At 40.7% G+C, this 18,034-nt stretch overlaps 1 protein-coding gene across 2 annotated transcripts in view; it reads right to left on the bottom strand.

Annotated features, from left to right (window-relative positions):
- The window catches only part of LOC117409476 (serine/threonine-protein phosphatase 2A 55 kDa regulatory subunit B gamma isoform-like), a 107,080-nt gene that overhangs the window by 25,698 nt on the left and 63,348 nt on the right, over window positions 1-18,034 (bottom strand). For both annotated transcript variants that reach the window (XM_034015588.3, XM_034015589.3), the window contains 4 exons: window positions 12,261-12,358; window positions 11,198-11,363; window positions 9,373-9,485; window positions 5,911-6,088 (listed from right to left, as the gene is read on the bottom strand). In XM_034015588.3, the coding sequence (XP_033871479.1) occupies window positions 5,911-6,088; window positions 9,373-9,485; window positions 11,198-11,363; window positions 12,261-12,358 (555 nt within the window). The remainder of the gene's footprint in view (window positions 1-5,910; window positions 6,089-9,372; window positions 9,486-11,197; window positions 11,364-12,260; window positions 12,359-18,034) is intronic.

The raw sequence follows: 18,034 nt of genomic DNA, 5'->3' as shown, positions 1-18,034 counted from the left end.
GTACTTCTATACCAGAGTCCTTCTATATAATTTATAGCCTTCAGAGATGATTTACCTAAGCAGAGCTACAGTACCAGTACTTGGGACATCACTGTCCTGATGGTTTCAACTGTTAGTAGTAGGACTATAGCTATATCCACAACACTGCATTAAAAATGTATTTGTTTAAAAAAAAAAAAAAAAATCTATAATTATAATAATAATAATAATAATAATAATAATAATAATAATAATAATAAATATATATATACACACACACACACACACACACACACACACAGTATATTAGTTTATATAAGAGTATTAACAGTAACCATTTTTTATTTGATAAAAGCCACAAAGCCTTGTTTTCTACAGCATCATTTCATTAGCAGGACTGTTAATCCTAGTACCCTGGCTACATTTCAATGCTGATCACTATTGTGTCTGAACAACCCCCACCCCACCACCCCCACCACCACACATTTTTTTGTGGTTCATTGAGGAAAGAAAAAAGAAAAAATAGCAACACAATTTGTAATGCTGATATCACAAGATAATTAAAATAACAAAAAGGAGAATCTTAGTCTCGATAGAGGGTTTAAAATGTGACCTTGGTGGCGCCTCAACTGAAGACTCAGTGGCATCACTGTTACCCTGACAACACCTCAAGTGTTTTCTGTGCACATAGCTATAATCAGTCAGCAATAAAAAATAAAAAGGAGAATCTCAGTCTCGATAGAGGGTTTAAAATGTGAATGTATAGAAACATAAGGAACAACCTGTATATTAATATACACCATACTGACCAGCCATGGCTACATTCCTTATATAAAAGACAGCCTTCTATAATGTGTAAGCCTTTTGTATACTACCTTATCACAAACACTTGTATACTTTATAGAATGATGGTTCATCAAGTGATTCTTACTGGGATACTGAAGCACAGTGTTTCTCTTTAAACATGAAATACAGTAACAAGTTAAAATTGTGCAATATCTGTGCAGATGCTTCAAGTAATTAAATCAACTACTTTCATAACATTGTAAGGTGGTGTTTGAATTAGGCGAGGTAGTGTGTGATTATTACCAGGTGAGTGTGGTTAAATTGAATAGAAGTTGATTTGCTATTTGATTTGATTCCACACAGTTTAGTTTTCTTTCCACCCCGTTGTTATATTAATCAGGCAGGCTATTTCCGCGCCAGCACGAAGTGCCAGCAAACAGAAGAGCCTCAACAAAAGAGCCGGGAGTCTAGCTGTGGGAGTCCAGCGCGGGGAGGTCTGCGCCGAGACGCCGCTCGAATAGATCTGAACCTAACAGCGCTCTGGAAGATGCCATCTACTAGTCAGGTCGGTACCCTCCACCCCACCGCTCCCACTGCACCTATTTGTCTCGCCTGTCCTGCTATGACTGTCTCTCACATCCCTGTTCTGTCCTCTTGCCCTCGTCCTCTGCCCTCTCTCCGCCACTGCTCCTCCAACCCATCTAACCTCATCCCTCTGCCTCTCCCCCCTCCCACACACTCTCTGGTGCACTCTGGAACTGTCACTCTTCTGCTAACAAAGCTGATTTCATCTCTGCCTTTGCCTCTCACCTCTCTCTCGATTTCCTTGCTCTCACTGAAACCTGGCTGTCCCCTGATAACACTGTAACTCCTGCCGCCCTGTCCTCTCTCTACGTCTTGTCCCATACCCCGCGTCTCACTGGACGGGGAGGTGGGACTGGTCTTCTCCTCTCTCCCTCCTTACTCTTTTCTGTCTCCTCCGACCTCTCCTCACTCTCTGTTAATACCTTTGAATTTCATGCCGTCCAACTAACCTCTCCCTGTCAACTCCTGCTAATTGTACTGTACCCTCCCCCTGGACCTCTCGCTCACTTTCTCGATGAACTCGACTATCTACTCTCCTCCCTCCCCTCTCTGTCTACCCCAACTGTCCTGTTAGGTGACTTCAATATCCATCTCTCCAACCACAGCCACTCTGCCGTATTCCTCCCTCTCCTTCACTCCTTCGACTTCTGTCTCTCTCCATCCCCTCCTACCCACAAAGCTGGCCGTCAACTGGACCTCACCTTCTCCAGGGCCTGCTGCCCCTCCACCCTCTCTGTCACCCCCCTGGACCTCTGTGATCACTATTTCATCTCTTTTTCTCTGTCTCTCCCCTCTCTCCCTGCTCCTCCTACCCCCACTGTCAACTCTCACCGTAACCTCCGCTCTCTCTCCCCCTCTGTCCTTGCCTCCACTGCTCTCTCACCTCCCTCCTATCGACTCCTTCTCACAACTCTCTTTAGACTCTGCTACCTCCACCCTCTTCTCCTCCCTCACCTCCTGCCTCGACTCCCTCACCTCCCGACCTGCTCGCCCTTCCCCTCCCCAACCCTGGCTCTCCTCTGCGCTTCGCTCAGCAAGAATCACACTGCGATCTGCTGAAAAGAAATGGAAGAGAACCAAACTCCCTGCTGCCCTAGACCTCTACCACACTCTCCTCTCCTCCTTCTCCTCTACTCTCTCCTCTGATAAATGTACTTATTTCCAATCTGTAATCTAAGCCTCCACTAACAACCCACATAAACTATTCTCTACCTTTTCCTCCCTCCTAAACCCCCCCCCCCCTCCTCTATCTCCTCTGATGACTTTGCCTCTTTCTTCTCTTCTAAAATCTCAGATATCCGCAAACTCTTTAACACCTCTCCCTCCCCCGCACCCCCTCCTGCTCCAACCCCTTCACCCACTGCATCCCCTACTAACTCACCCTCCTTCTCCACCTTCTCTCCCCTCTCAGACTCTGACCTCGCCTCCCTGCTCCAGGGAGGCAAACCCACCACGTGGGCCCTGGACCCCCTCCCCACTCACCTCTTTCAAGCTGCTGCTCCTGCTCTACTTCCCTTCATCTCCTCCCTTCTCAACACCTCTCTCCTTTCTGGTCTCTTTCCCTCTGCCTTCAAACAAGCCTCTATCACTCCCCTCCTCAAAAAACCTACCCTCGACCCTACCTCCCTCCTGTCACCCTCCTACCCTTCCTCTCCAAAACCCTTGAGCGGGCTGTACACCGGCAGCTCTCTGCTTTCCTGTCCAACCAATCTCTGCTCGACCCTCTCCAATCTGGCTTCCGCTCTGCTCACTCCACTGAAACCGCCCTCCTGTCTGTCACCAACTCACTAAAGTCTGCCCGAGCTGCCTCTCTCTCCTCTGTCCTAATTCTCCTCGACCTCTCTGCTGCCTTTGACACTGTTGATCACTCTATTCTACTATCATCTCTCGCTGACCTGGGGATCTCTGGCACTGCTCTGGCCTGGTTCTCCTCCTACCTCTCCAACCGCACTTACCAGGTAACCTGGCGTGGAGCAACCTCCACACCTAGCCCTCTCTCAACTGGAGTCCCCCAAGGGTCAGTCTTGGGCCCTCTCCTGTTCTCTCTCTACACCCGCTCCCTGGGCCCCCTCATCGCATCCTATGGTTTCTCATACCATTTCTATGCTGATGATGCTCAGATTTTCCTCTCCTTCCCCACCTCTGACCCCTCCATCCCCTGCTGTATCTCTACCTGTATCACCTCAAACTCAACCTCTCTAAATCTGACCTCCTTTTCTTTCCCTCCTCCTCCTGCCCCTCCTCTGGTCTCTCTATCTCTGTTCCTCTGGAATCTACCACACTCTCTCCCTCCTCCTCAGCTAAGAACCTCGGAGTCACCCTGGACCCCTGCCTCTCTTATTCCCAGCACATCTCCACTCTGGCACGCACCTGCCGATTCTTCCTGAGCAACATACGAAGAATCCGACCCTTCCTCACCAACTACGCCAACCAGCTCCTGTTCCAGGCCTTGGTACTCTCCCGCCTAGACTACTGCAACTCCCTCCTGGCTGGCCTCCCTGCGTCCACCACCCATCCGCTCCAGCTCATCCGGAACTCCGCTGCTCGCCTGGTGTTCTCTCTGCCTCGCTTTTCCCACGGAACTCCACTACTCCGCTCGCTCCACTGGCTCCCGATCACCGCTCGCATCCAGTTCAAGACTCTGTACTAGCCTACAGATGCCTTGACCAGACTGCACCCAGCTACCTCCAGACCCTCATCTCTCCCTACACCCCCACTCGACCTCTCCGCTCCAGAAGACTCACCTCTTCAGACAGCACCTGTAGAACTCCTCTTTTTTTCCCCCCTGGACACTTATCACTCTTCCTTAAATGCGCTTTACTTGCTCTTATCTACCCCCTATTTTACTGCATTTAATCCTGTACTTTAGAGTACTGTAATCTGTCAAGTGTTATTTAATCTGTAGTATTTTGTATTTAATTATATCCTGATGTAACTAATGACTGACACTGTTATCTGCTCCGTTATTGAATCGTATATTGTCATACTTGTACTTGCTAGAACCAAAGTCATTGTATTTATCTTGCTCTTAACTGTATTATTACTTGTACTGTGATCCTTGAAATGTATTTTTGTTTACGACTGTAAGTCACCCTGGATAAGGGCGTCTGCTAAGAAATAAATAATAATAATAATAATAATAATAATAATAATAATAATAATAATAATAATAATAATAATAATAATAATAATAAATGTGCCAACAAGCAACAGAGACATTAAAAGAGTAAGTAGCTGGATTCTGAAATAGCGTTATACATCCCCATGCGTTGCTACAACTGTTTAAATAACGTACCTGTCATTTTTCTTTTCATTGTTAACATCCTGACAACTTTTTACCGATTCACGATGTGGTACGGAACAGAAAAGCCAGAGCACTTATGTTTTTTTTTTGCAATGATTTTAGAGGACAGATCTCAAACCCCAGTGCACTACAGCAGGCATTTTGAAAAATGCTTTAAAACAGATTTTAAAATTATACACGTAAAAAGTTGTCAGTACAACCAATTTTGTATCATTTTGCTAGTTTCATCACCACAGCCCTTACGGCAGTGTTGAAGATATTTTGGGTTGGTTTGCCAAGTTTTTGTTAAATTTTTTCCAATGAATCGGTGCACATTTAGAACGCTCCCAGTTACCATATCAATTCCTGATTTGGAAATCAGAAAGCATTTTGAAACACTCTTTTAAATCTGTGGACACATCACGTCACAGCAAGTCTCGCTCATGTAACAGTGCAGGTCCTAAAAAATGTAGATTTGAATAGTAGTGCTGCAAAGTGTCTCTAATGTTGAAAGTCTACTGTATTGGCTCTGTGAAGCCGAATTACAGGAATAAGCTTTGGGTCATTAACCACAAATAAAAAGGTAAAATGCAATAACAATGAACATTGTAGAATCATATCTTCTTTCTATGATAGCAGGAGTTACTGGAACACAATTAACATCAACTAGAGATTCTTCAACCCTACAGGTTTATTCCATCAACTTTACCATCAAAGACCTGTTAAACTGTACTGGATATTACCAGCAGGCTTACACTGGTTAATTATTACCAGAGGCTACAACTAGTCAGGATCACAGCAGCCTTGTGATGTGTGCATCACTTCATCCAAAGCTCATCACGAGGAGGCATGACAGCACATCTAAGTAACATCCCTCCAGTGATGCTAAACAAGTTTCTCACTTATGTATAAAGTGCCACAAAGGACATCTCATGTTGGATGGTAAGCATTCAGTTGCAGTGCCCTCATGGCATGGAACAATTTCTGAGATATAACAGCTCAACAGATAACCCACAGGCCTCAGCTAAATAGACAAAATATCAAGAATAAATTAGGACTGTCTTCAAAGCAAGATTTCTTTCTGCCTGTTCACCAATAGGCTTGTATAAAAAGATACGCTCCCGATTAGTCAATTCTTGGTTAATGAGTCAAAACATTTGTAAACCACATAACAGTTCTACTTTTTAATCCTTTAACTTTTAAAATCTGAATCTTCCGGATTAAATCACCCTTGGTAATGGCTCCGGCTGGTCATTTTAGATAAGTGTAAAGGATACTGAAGCTCCTGTCTGTGATCCCCAGGTGCCAGAGGTTAATCCTGAGGTCATCAGCAGACATGTAGGTCTCACAATCGCTGTTGACGGAGATGGAGTTGACATGGTAGGTGTGAGCGTTAGCAAAGATTCTTCGAGGGCTCACCTCCACCATCAGGTCCACTGGCATCAGGACTGGCACCTACAAAAAGGAACCGATGTGACTCATTTCTGAATTATGAACTCCAACTACATGCAATGAGACTCGGTATGGTTTCCATTACAGCTGACCCGATTGAGAATATTGTGTCAGCCACTTTCCTTGGAATTCAAACTACTCATGGAAACTGCCAGTTTATGAAACACAGCATACAGGTCGAGACTATGTAAATAGACCACCCATCTACAATAATCACTGTGGAAAACAAACAAACAAACACAGACAAACAGGGTAAAGGGAAAAGAAACAGAATTCCTGGATTTGGAGTGCCATGTGACCTGCAATTAAATACATTACATTAAATACACATAGTTGTAGTCAAAACTTTACATACTCCAATGGAAATTTATAATTTCTAGAAATTTCTCGAAAAGAAATAATTCTAGCAAAAATCTTTTTAGCAGAAGTTTTGCTTTTGTGGATGAGGAAAAAAGTTACAAGAAATATATGTCTACAATGATTTATTTCAGCAATTATTTTGCAAAACTCCAAAAATGCTAATTCAAAAGTATTCATACAACGACAAGGAAAATTAATATCTAATATCTCTGCTTTTGGCATGATTCTTTAGTGATTTTTGACCATTCTTCAATGCAAAATTGTTCCACTTCATTCAAATTCAGAGGACTTCTCTTGTGCACAGCCTTCTTCAACTCATACCAAAGATTCTCAATCAGATTTAGATCGGGACCTTGACTAGGCCATTCCAGAACCTTGATTTTTTCCTTTTTTAACCGTTCTGAAGTAGATTTTGGTGTGTGCTTTGGATCGTTGTCATGTTGGAACGTCCAGTTGCGCTTTAAACCAAGTTTTGTAGCGGAGGGTTTCAGATGATTGGCCAATATCTTTTGGTATGTTATGGAATCTATTTTACCATGTATTGGAACTAAATTTCCTGTGCCATTAAAAGAAAAACAGCGCTAAAGAAGGATATTAATGCTTGACAGTAGGTATGGTGTTCTTTTCTTTGTATGCCTCACTAGACTTTTGCCAAACATAACAACTATCAGCATGACCAAATAGCTTGATTTTTATTTCATCACTCCACAAAACCTTTGACCGGAACTCACATCCATCATTCAAATGCTGTTTTGCAAACTTTAAGTGACTGTCCTTGTGACGTTTTCCTAAGAGTGGCTTTTACCTTGGCCTGCGACCATTGAGACCTTCACCATGCAATACTCGACCTGTGGTTGAAATGGAAACCCCAGTCCCACTTGCAGCCAATTCACTTTGAATATCTTTGGCAGTCAATCTCGGATTGTTATTAACCTTCCTCCACAATTCTTCTACTTGTTCTTGGTGAAAGAACCTTCTTTCTTCCAGACCAAGAGAGTGTTGTGACAGTACCATGATTCTTGTAGTTGTTGATAATGCTTCGTAATCTTCTTGTATACTTCTCCAGATTTATGAATAAATCACTTTCTGCCTAAAGTCTTCAGATAGCTATTTACTTTTTCACATATTTACTTGTTGGTAATGACAGCAATCATTCTATGCCTAACCCTTTTAAACTCTCTAAGAATGTTCACCTACAATCCAGCATTTTCTAGAATTAGGTTCTGCATTATCATAATGAAATTTCTAGCAATACTATCATAGCATCAAATGGTACTAATACTTCTGAATTAGCATTTTTAGAGTTTTGCAACAAACTTGCTGAAATAAATAAATTGTAGACTAACATTTTTTCCTCATCCACAAAAGCAAAACTTTTGCTACAAAAGATTTTTCCTAAAATTCTTTGTTTTCTAGAAATTTCTAGAAAATCTAAATTTCCATTGGGGTACATAAACTTTTGACTACAACTGTACAACTAGAAATGCTTTTGAGAACAAACACAAAGCAAACCTGAGGTCATAATTTAAGGGGAATGTCATGTAATGTATTGTAAAGCTTATTGCCAAGCACAAATTTAATATGAAGTGAGAAAAGAAAAACACAGCAAGTTTCATGTTAAGCAGATGTAGAAACACCACGTATGTGATCATCATAGCACTAATGGATGAAGGCAGCACATTATGTATATACAATGATAAATGTGTATTTCATTCACAACGATTGGACACAGATTAGGTTTTTAATAGTTTTAACTTTGAAATCCCATCATCCCAAGTCTCATAAACCGACAATAAAGCATAATTTAAATCCCCATCTGGAACCGTGCAGCTTATATTTAATATCATTTTATTGATACTAATGAATAAATGGAACATGTGAGAACACAGTAAAACACTTTTTTGTATGATATAGACAAAGTGGTAATAGATTGCAGAATAATATATTCATTTTATTTGCATTGTAAACCAGGGGAGATGATATAAATGGGGAGGGTGACAGAGTTGGTGAATGCTTAGTGCACTTAATTTGCATAATACTGGCAACATATTAGTACAGTTTATAGATAAGTCATTCATTTACTAAAATTGACATATTCTGTTAGAAATGTATGCTGAATTTACAAGTCAGCTCTTGAAACACGGCATAAATTAACATGGAAACAGCGAAACACCATTAAAAGCAGGATTTCTGCAGCACTTCTGCTTGATCAACACGGCACCTCTTGGGAAGCTCTTCAGAACTGACTACACTAGCATTGCAGTGCTCTGTAATACACTAGACAGCTGATGAGAGCCCCTGGGTAGCCTGGAGAGTTCAGCATGCCACATCCAGGACCAGAGCATAATCACTGCATCTCCACTGCACTTGCTTTCCATCAACACGTAACGCATCTAAACTATACTATAGCAAAGGATTAGAGCATTTTGAATTTAGTTACTTACAAACTGTTTCATAGAAATAAAATCATCTTCTGGATTAGGATAGATTAGATCCATGGGCTTTAACCTTTACATTCTTTGAGAAACCAGGGTCAACTTTTGTTTAACACTGTACTTGTGTAACAAAATTAAATAGAAAGACATTTTTAGATCTCAAAACGTACAAACGTATATTAAAAGGTTTATCAAAACATTTTTTTAGCAAAAAAAAAAAAAAAGGAGATGGCAAAAACCAAAACACTTTCTGAAAAACAGTGACCGGCAGTAAAATTACATGTAATGAGATAGAAGATATTTGTGCTGTCTCACGCTTAGCGAACATACACATTTCCCTTCACTACATAATTTAGTTATTACAAGCAAAACAAATCAGTACATGGAAAACAAGACAGATACACACAGTATCTGAAATGTGAGCCTGATCACTTTCTTTCTTCTATAGAAACAAGCACAGGTCCAAGTTCTCCAGAGAAGCAGTCAGCTTACCTGCAGGGATGTCACTGTTGAAAGACCTTTAAGCCGCCCTTCTTCATCTTTCAGGTTGTATCCCTCCGGCCTCTTATCTCTTTCACTAACTTTCCATAATTTAATAGTTTTATCTAAAGGAAATAGAAGAAATGTATACTTGCATCAATAATAAAAGTGATACAGCCTTTATAACAAGATTGTGCTAAGTTTACAAAAGTTCCCTGCTGTTTGCCAGTCAAATTAAAAAGGGCGTAAACAATAAAGCCAGTCTCTAAACTTACAGTAGTTATGGGTCAGGAATTGTATTTCCATAATGTAAACAAATACCCCAACTTTTATAAGTTATTCAATAAAAGTAAATTATACTCAGGTAACATCAATGGAAGCATCAAACATCAAACAGCTGACAACGGGGTCATCCATTGTTTTCTTTTTCATTTGATCATGGTCACTAGCCACAGGATAGGTAAACTGTATGATGTCACTGCTGGTGTTTCTCCACTAAAATCTAACATGTCTCTTGAGGCAATGGACAGAACACAGGCACTGTTGAAGGTGGTGGCTCCTTTGACCTGGACATGCTGTTAAAGGTCAGTCATATTTTAAGACATCCCCAGTTTTACACCAGCCAAAACCAATTCAAGCACGCAATTCTTTTTAACAGCGAGCATCAATCATTATAAAACGACAGCTCGATCAATCAAACGCCGACTTGTTAACCCTTTATTATATGATGCATCACTGCAGGATATTGCATTGATACTTTTCCTTGTGATATTAGACCCTTATTGACAAGCTCAGCCAAGTAGTACATGTCCCCTCTATGTGTGATGTATACATTTGTTTCATGCATGACCCCTGGCAGACTACACTAAGCTTGCCATTTCCAGTTTTTTCTCTTCAGGTAGAGTGGTAAAAGATCACATCAATTTCCTGTGCCCATCAGTGTGTATACTATATCCTTTAAGCATCTATCTGTCAGTGGGACTTTTCCATATGTTTTACTTTCAAAATAAACTACAGTATAGTAGCATCTTTACTGGATATGTTTAGAAGTGCTTGTATTCTTGCACCCATGATTTTCTACTGAAATCCCTGTTGATTTCCATGCTAACTGGAGGTACCTTGGCTGAATATACCCCAATTCTGGTACATGCCCTGCAGATATTTTTGGGAATCTTGTGGGCACTCCATTGAAAAAAAATATATTATAATGCTGTCTAAAAACAATAGCCTCCAAAGGAGGCTCACATACAACAGGTGAACTGTTGATACAAAATAAAACACCAGTGGGTGCATATTTAGCAGAGATTGGGACATATTTAAATTTACTTATGCAAAACATTTTGAAAATTGTACTTTGGTATAAAAGACCTTGACAAATGTGGTCCATTGTGTTGGCCAAAGCCATAAGTCTGGCTCTAAGGAGGGCTACTTCATGTCAATGGTCTATATTTGATAGATATCTACCACTACTGCGCCTACAGAAGGATAACATTCATGCTACATTTAATAAACTTGAAAATAAATTACATTCTCAAAAATTGTTGGCGTGAACATACATGGTTCGTCTTCTGACTGCTTCAAGTGTTGACACATTGGCAAGGCTAGTCTCTAGGGTCCAGCATGGCAGCTTAACACCTTGAGGAATGACCACACCAAGAGACTAACTCATCATGATTGCCACCAGGTTCCACATCCCAATTGCAACATAACTTGAGATACTGCAGCTGAGTGACCAATAGCTCTGGACAAACTCAGAGCTATTTCAGCCACAAATTTGTTTGTAGAGTCCTGTGATGAGCACATAATCCCAAGTTTATACGTAAATGCAAAGTCTCACCATTGGTTGATAAAAGGAAGTGAGCAGCATTGTGTTGTGGCAGCCACCTGATTTTGTTAATCTTCTCCTCGATTTCCAGACTCTTCAGGTAATCGAACTCAGGCTCATGGCTCTGAAAGGTGCTATAAACATTGTACTCCCCCTGGCAGTGAGGCTCATTTTTACTCTGAGAATGAGAATGGGTAAAAGAACACTATTATAACCCCTATAAAAAGATGTGTTATTAATATTATTAGTTTTATTATATCAACAACTAAATATGTATCCTATAAATTTAACAAAATGTTTCAATAAAATTATAAAGAAACACATTAACACACATTTTTAAAAAAAAAACTTTATACAGTAATTGTGCAAGCAACACATTCACACACTACTACAAGCATCCCCCCTAACCACAGGCTGGTAAACTCTGTCTTATATCAATAGACTGTCAGTCTGTTGTTTTCTCACAATACGTAACTTATTCTAAAATAGGGTACAGTATTCATTGTTATCTACATACATTGTCAGGGAATGTCAAATGACAGCATTTCAAGAAGCAGTTAATTCTGGTGCTTAATTGCTATTGCTAATTGCTTTCTAATGACAGTCTTGCTCTGAGGTAGGCTATACACTGTCTGAACAAGTAGCATCATATAACTATTTAAGGTCTTGTGTTAAAATGGTACCAGCAATGGAACTACCTGGCCTATTCCTGGCTGGCTGAATGCCTTATTTGTCTTCTTTGAGATGGATACATCTCTTGCTGCAAGGTGATCACTCATTAAAAAGGGGGTGTTGGTCTGTATTTTGCTTTTAGACATCATAGTAATGGATATACCATTAAGAAACTAATATTACCAAGTGGCAGCAATTTCAGTTACTTTACTATTCTTCAAAGGTAGTTGGTCAAGCAAATGGACAAAAAAATGCAATAATCAACCATGACTTCAATAAGTCGTCTCAGACCAAAAAAAAAAAAAAAAATGAGTTCAGAAATTGAAAATGGAGAGTTATATTATAGGAGTAAATGGGTGTTTTATATAAGAGATTGCATTTTTAATAGAATTCAAGTGCCTACCTCAGGTTCCCTCTGGAATATGACAACACGCCCCCCTTTGTCCCCAGTTGCCAGCAGCTCCCCCGTTTGGTTGAACTCAACTGTGGAAATTATATCAGCTAAAAAACAAACAGGAGAAAAAAAATCCATATATCAGATGCATGTTTCAGTTCATGATTTACTGTTTGTGTCACATTGATATAATTATATATATATATATATATATATATATATATATATATATATATATATATATATATATATATATATATATATATACACACACACACACACACAGTATATATATATTTGTTTTATTTAAAAATAATTAGAGCGCAACAGACCACATACATATACAAAAACCAGCACGCATACATATACCAAAAAACAGCACGCATACATACATATAAAAACAGCACACAGTATAAAGTATCAGTGTCAAAACATTTGGCAATACATTCTCCTGATTGAATAAGTATAATTTCTACAGGCACAGCATTCCAAATCTGTGAACCAAGGACTGAAAAAGCACGAGTTCCAAAACGATTTTGTTTAAAACATGGCTGACACAGAAACATGGCTGACACAGAAACATGGTGTGCGAGGACCTCAGACTCCTAATAGGATTATAAACCTGCAGTTTCTCAGTCAGATAGTGGGGAAGTTGCTGATAAAGTGCTTTGTAAAATAAGCACGGTAATTTTAAATTGTGCCCGAAGCTCAATTGGGAGCCAGTGTAAATCCAGTAGAATTTGGGAAGTTGGATCCCGATGGGATCGACCAATCAAGAGTCGAGCTGAAGCATTCTGAATGCCCTGGAGCAGTCTGGTTCCACAATGAGCTGAGGCATTCTGAATGCCCTGGAGCAGTCTGGTTCAACACCGAGGCAGACCCACATGCTGGGCGTTGCCATAGTCGAGACGAGATGTTACTAGGACATTCAGAACAGCAGCACAGTCTCTGTCAGAGAGAAATGGTTTAATCTTTTTGATTGTCCGTAGATGGAACATGCACATATTTACTACTTGTTTTATCTGAGGCAGAAATAACAGAGAATTGTCCAACACTAGACTCAGACTCTTAGTCCTATTCACCAATAGGGAAAAAGTTCCACTGACAGTTAACGATGATGCCATATGCCTCAGATTGCCAAAGTTTAGCCTCCAACCCAACCAGCAAGTATTCTGTTTTGTCAGGGTTAAGTTTCAACCAATTGCCAGACACCCAGCTATTAATATCAGACAGACAAGCAGACAGAGTATTAAAGTCCTGCTCATCCCGAATTTCAAGATAGAGTGGAGTATCATCAGCATACTGGTGGAAAGAAAGGCCATGTGCCCTGATCAGTTCCCCCAGTGGCTTACCATAGATATTAAACAGTAGGGGAGATAATGCGGACCCCTGTGGGACTCCACATGTGACTGGCAGTGCACAACCACACTGAATAAATTAGAATTTAAATGCAAGTACGGAGGAGTAATCTTGTGTTTGTGATTGTGTCTGATATATGGGTGATAAACAGCATTGTGTGATGGGTCAGTATTATGTGGAAGGGTGCAACCAAGAAGGGTTTGCCAAATTACAAACCATCCGGCTATTACTAAAACAAATAGGTATCTAAATCGCTGCCCCCCCCCCCCCCAGTCTCCAGCCTTAGGTCAGGGTGAAAATACATATCATTGAATATCTTACTTAAAATGATACAAGGGTAACAGGGATGAGCAATGGTGCACATTAACACATTACAAAACACATATCCATTGTACTGTACGGAATAAAAAGTACAGTGTGTAACCTATTAACATTGGATTGCGAACATCCAATTGTCAAAACGCTGAAAATGAATATCAACAGTGCCTCTGATGGGAAGAAGTCTGACTTATTTGGGCACCGTTATCAAATCAAGCATGGCTTCAGTGTATTTCTCCATGATTACCTTCTGGAACATTCTACATCTGATCCATCACTGCTCCCGGCACAGGTACATTCTGCCTCTTCCTGTTACTCTGGAGAACTGTTATTGCAGTGCAGCAGCATGCAGTGTGCCAGATGCTCCCCCCTCCAGGAATAGTAAATGCACTGTGCTGGAAAACAGTTCTCACTTTCCAAGCAACTCTGCGCAGTCAACTGGCAAGGTCAATTGACCCCAGTATCCTTGCGCAGAAAATACATTGTGCATAGCCTGCAGCATCACCAAGCTCAAGACCTGACCTAGATTTCATCTGTCCAATTTGTATTTGTATTTTGCTGTGAGGAACAGGAAATAACTGTGTTGAAAGCAAGCAGATTTTTGTCTACAATGTCTGTGCTGCTTTATGAATCACACGCACACTTACACACCCAAACTCCAACCTGAAACCAAATAATGTTTTGTACTCAGCCTAAAGCAAACAAAATAAACGTTTTAAAATGCTGAAATTGTTCTAAAAACAAAAAGTGGCCTCCCGAGTGACACATCCAGTAAACCACCTTGCAGAATGCGCCCTATAGTCTGGACATTGTCGGTTCGAGTCCAGGCTATTCCTTTGACGACCTAGGAAGGGAGCTCCCAGGAGGCGGCGCACAATTGGCCGAGCGCCACCCAGGGGAGGGAGGGTTAGGTTGGCCAGGGTGTCCTCGGCTCACCGCGCACCAGCGACCCCTGTAGGCTGGCCCGGCGCCTGCGGGCTTGCCTGTAAGCTGCCCAGAGCTGTGTTGCCCTCCGACGCTGTAGCTCTGGGTGGCTACATAGTGAGTCTGCAGTGTGAAAAAAAAAGCGGTCAGCTGACGGCACATGCTTCGGAGGACAGCGTGTGCTCGTCTTCGCCTCTTCCGGGGGTGGTAGCGGTGAGCTGAGCGAAACAAAAATAATTGGACACTATTAAATTGGGGAGAAAACAACAAAAAACTAATTGGCGACTACTACATTTAAAAAGAAAAAAAAAGAAAAAAATCTACAGAACATAACACTTAAAAGAAGGTAGATTATTCTTTGCCAGATTTCATGGCAGTGTAAATAACTGCCAATTGCAGCCTTGAGATTTTGTACTACAGTATATCACGTGACAGACAACCTTCAAGAAGGAAAGGTAATGGACAACGAAATATCTGACATCCATTCAGAAAAAGCCCTCCTTAAAAAAATTATAATAAATTGATACTGTAGTTGCCTTCCACAGGTTCAACGAGTAGCTTGTTTTTGAAAAGGCTTCCTAGAGTACAAGCAAAGCAATTAAAATGCACCAGTAAGCGACAGCCGACCTAGCAGGTCAGGGACACCCCTGGTTCTATTACTCATAGCAGCTCTCGTTCCAGGACAGCAGAGTGAACATCTGCCATGGAAAACCACTCACACACTGGAGTAGCTGCAGGGCTGAGAAACGACATCAAAACACAAGATTTTCATCTGTAATGAAAAATGACTTAACATCAGTGTGAAGAGAGGGGGAATTCAGAGACCGACAGTCACAAAGCCCTGTTACAGCACACGAAAGCATTCTGCACTTCGAGAAAGGCATGTTCTACTGCAGGATTAGCCGTTACTGCTGGTGTATAGTCTTGGTAGCTCTGCCCGTTTCAAACACTGCTTAGTTGGACCCCAGTATCTAACAGTAGCCTACATACCACATCTTCAGCTGACATGTGGTTTGCAGGCTAATCCGTTTTTCCAGTTACAACCATATATGAACAAGTATTAGGGCCACCTTTATGACCCAGGTATTGGCCTTAATCATTGCAGCTACACAGTGGCCAATTAGGCATTTAAAACACAGGCCATGCACAAAGTACCTCCTGTGCCTCCCACCTGTGCTACAGCATGTGCATCAGCTTTGTTTCAGTGGTGTGTGAGCTAGTGTACGTTTAAAGTATTACAAAAAATAAGAGAATGGATTTGTATTCTGTGACCCAAAAGTCACACTTATCCACTCACAATCCATTACTCATCTCATTGTGCCACTGGCAATTAATACATGTGAGGATTTATTTAGAGATGACCAGATGCATTTAGTCCATTATCGTTTAATCACTGTTAACTCCTTGAGCACAAAAAAAACCAGCCAAAACCAAATAAGCCTTCACCGGCTACCTTCATCATGGAAGTGTTTAATGCTACCAAAAGCAGTTGTAGTGGCTAACAAAGTATTATAGTATTAATATGCGGGAAAATTACAACTTACATAATAGGGAAAAAAAAAGTAGTATGAGCTGTTGCCAAAACTCAAGACATTACTGTATCTAGTGTTGTTTGCATAAATGTAGTCCCCCAAAGCAGATAAACTACGAGTAATCATGGACCCTTGTAATGGGTTTCCATGGAGACAAACAGAACTTCATTTAGCATGCACCTAATGGTCATAATGGTCTGGTTGCACACATACATCTTTCATTAAACACTTAGGGTCACTAATAAAAGGCGGTGGAATACCAATATTACTCTAAAGTACATATTTAAAAAAGAAAAAACCTATCACCCTAGCACCCCCTCCTCCTCAAATACAATATTATGCTGTTAAACTAATTACAAGGTTTGTATTAATATGAATTAAACATCTCCAGTCTGTTTATTTACCATCTTTAAAATTGAGTGATAACCAATAAGAAAATGGTTTATAAAATGCTTGGTTATAACTATGTACTGTAGTTCCCATATTTTAAATTACTAAACACCCTAAAGCATCTGAAAAACTGGAGCTAGACCTCTAAGACCTCTCCGATTTCTGTTGTTAGGACCCTCAAGTTGTTTTTTTCCTATAAAAGCCCTATGGCATGAACTTAACAATCAACCTGAAAAAACTGTACACTCTGTTTGAGACTTTAAGGGTACAGGCCCCTCAAACCTCCAGAAGATCTTTTAACACCTAGGATACATTGTGTCCCAAATAGTATAGTTCCATGAAATAGCTCAACCTGGTTTCAGATACGACCACAGTGGTTTTGGCTGGACAGTGCATTAAAATACCCTGTTCACTTGTATATGCATTCCCTCCCTCTCTCTCTCTCAAAGAAAATGGGTTTGCAATGGAATTACAACACTCACTCCCACTTTCTTTCAAAATATCTAACAAACGGAGCCAGCTGGCTACAGTAATGAGGGGAGCTGGGCGATGTCTGGGATTCATTGGGGAAGAGATGAAGCCAAGCTGTAATAATTAGAAAGAATGTGCAGTTGTTCAACAGCAACCCCTAAATTTCACCCTCTGCAGGAAGGTGCCTTCAACATCTGTAGGATGCATGTATTCTACTGGGAGCCATTCATAAGGTGACATTTGAAAAGGTGCTGGGGGGCCAGGCTGATGACCATTAAAAAGCCATAAAAAGACAATTACAATAGGTTGAGAGAAGAACATTATCACCCTCACATCCGCAACCCGTTACTGTAATCATATTTGCAATTTGGTAACACACACACACGCACACACACATGTTCAAGCTTTCCAATACTGATAGAATAGAGTGCCTTGCAGTTTTTAATGTTGGTAATTATTATAACAATAACTCATATAAAATTAATTCAGGTGTACTGACAGCTCTGCAATAGCAGTTAACGACCATTCCATTTTAAAAACATCAGTCATTTTATATTAACCCCCCTCCCCCCCCACTGCTATACAAAACATTCACTTGAAAACAACACAGACGACTGGTATAAAAGGCTGGTGAGCATCCATCCATCCATTAATTTTTTTTAAATAGCCAGGATAGATATATATTGAGAATTTGTTTTCAAAAATTCATAAGCAAGTCGGTATTTGTCTTCATGTGTTTTATCATTAAAATATATAAATACAAAATCTTGAAAACACCACAGCAGTTTT

Source organism: Acipenser ruthenus, chromosome 2, assembly GCF_902713425.1.
Source record: "Acipenser ruthenus chromosome 2, fAciRut3.2 maternal haplotype, whole genome shotgun sequence".
Taxonomy (NCBI): domain Eukaryota; kingdom Metazoa; phylum Chordata; class Actinopteri; order Acipenseriformes; family Acipenseridae; genus Acipenser; species Acipenser ruthenus.
This window is presented reverse-complemented; position numbering and strand designations above follow the sequence as displayed.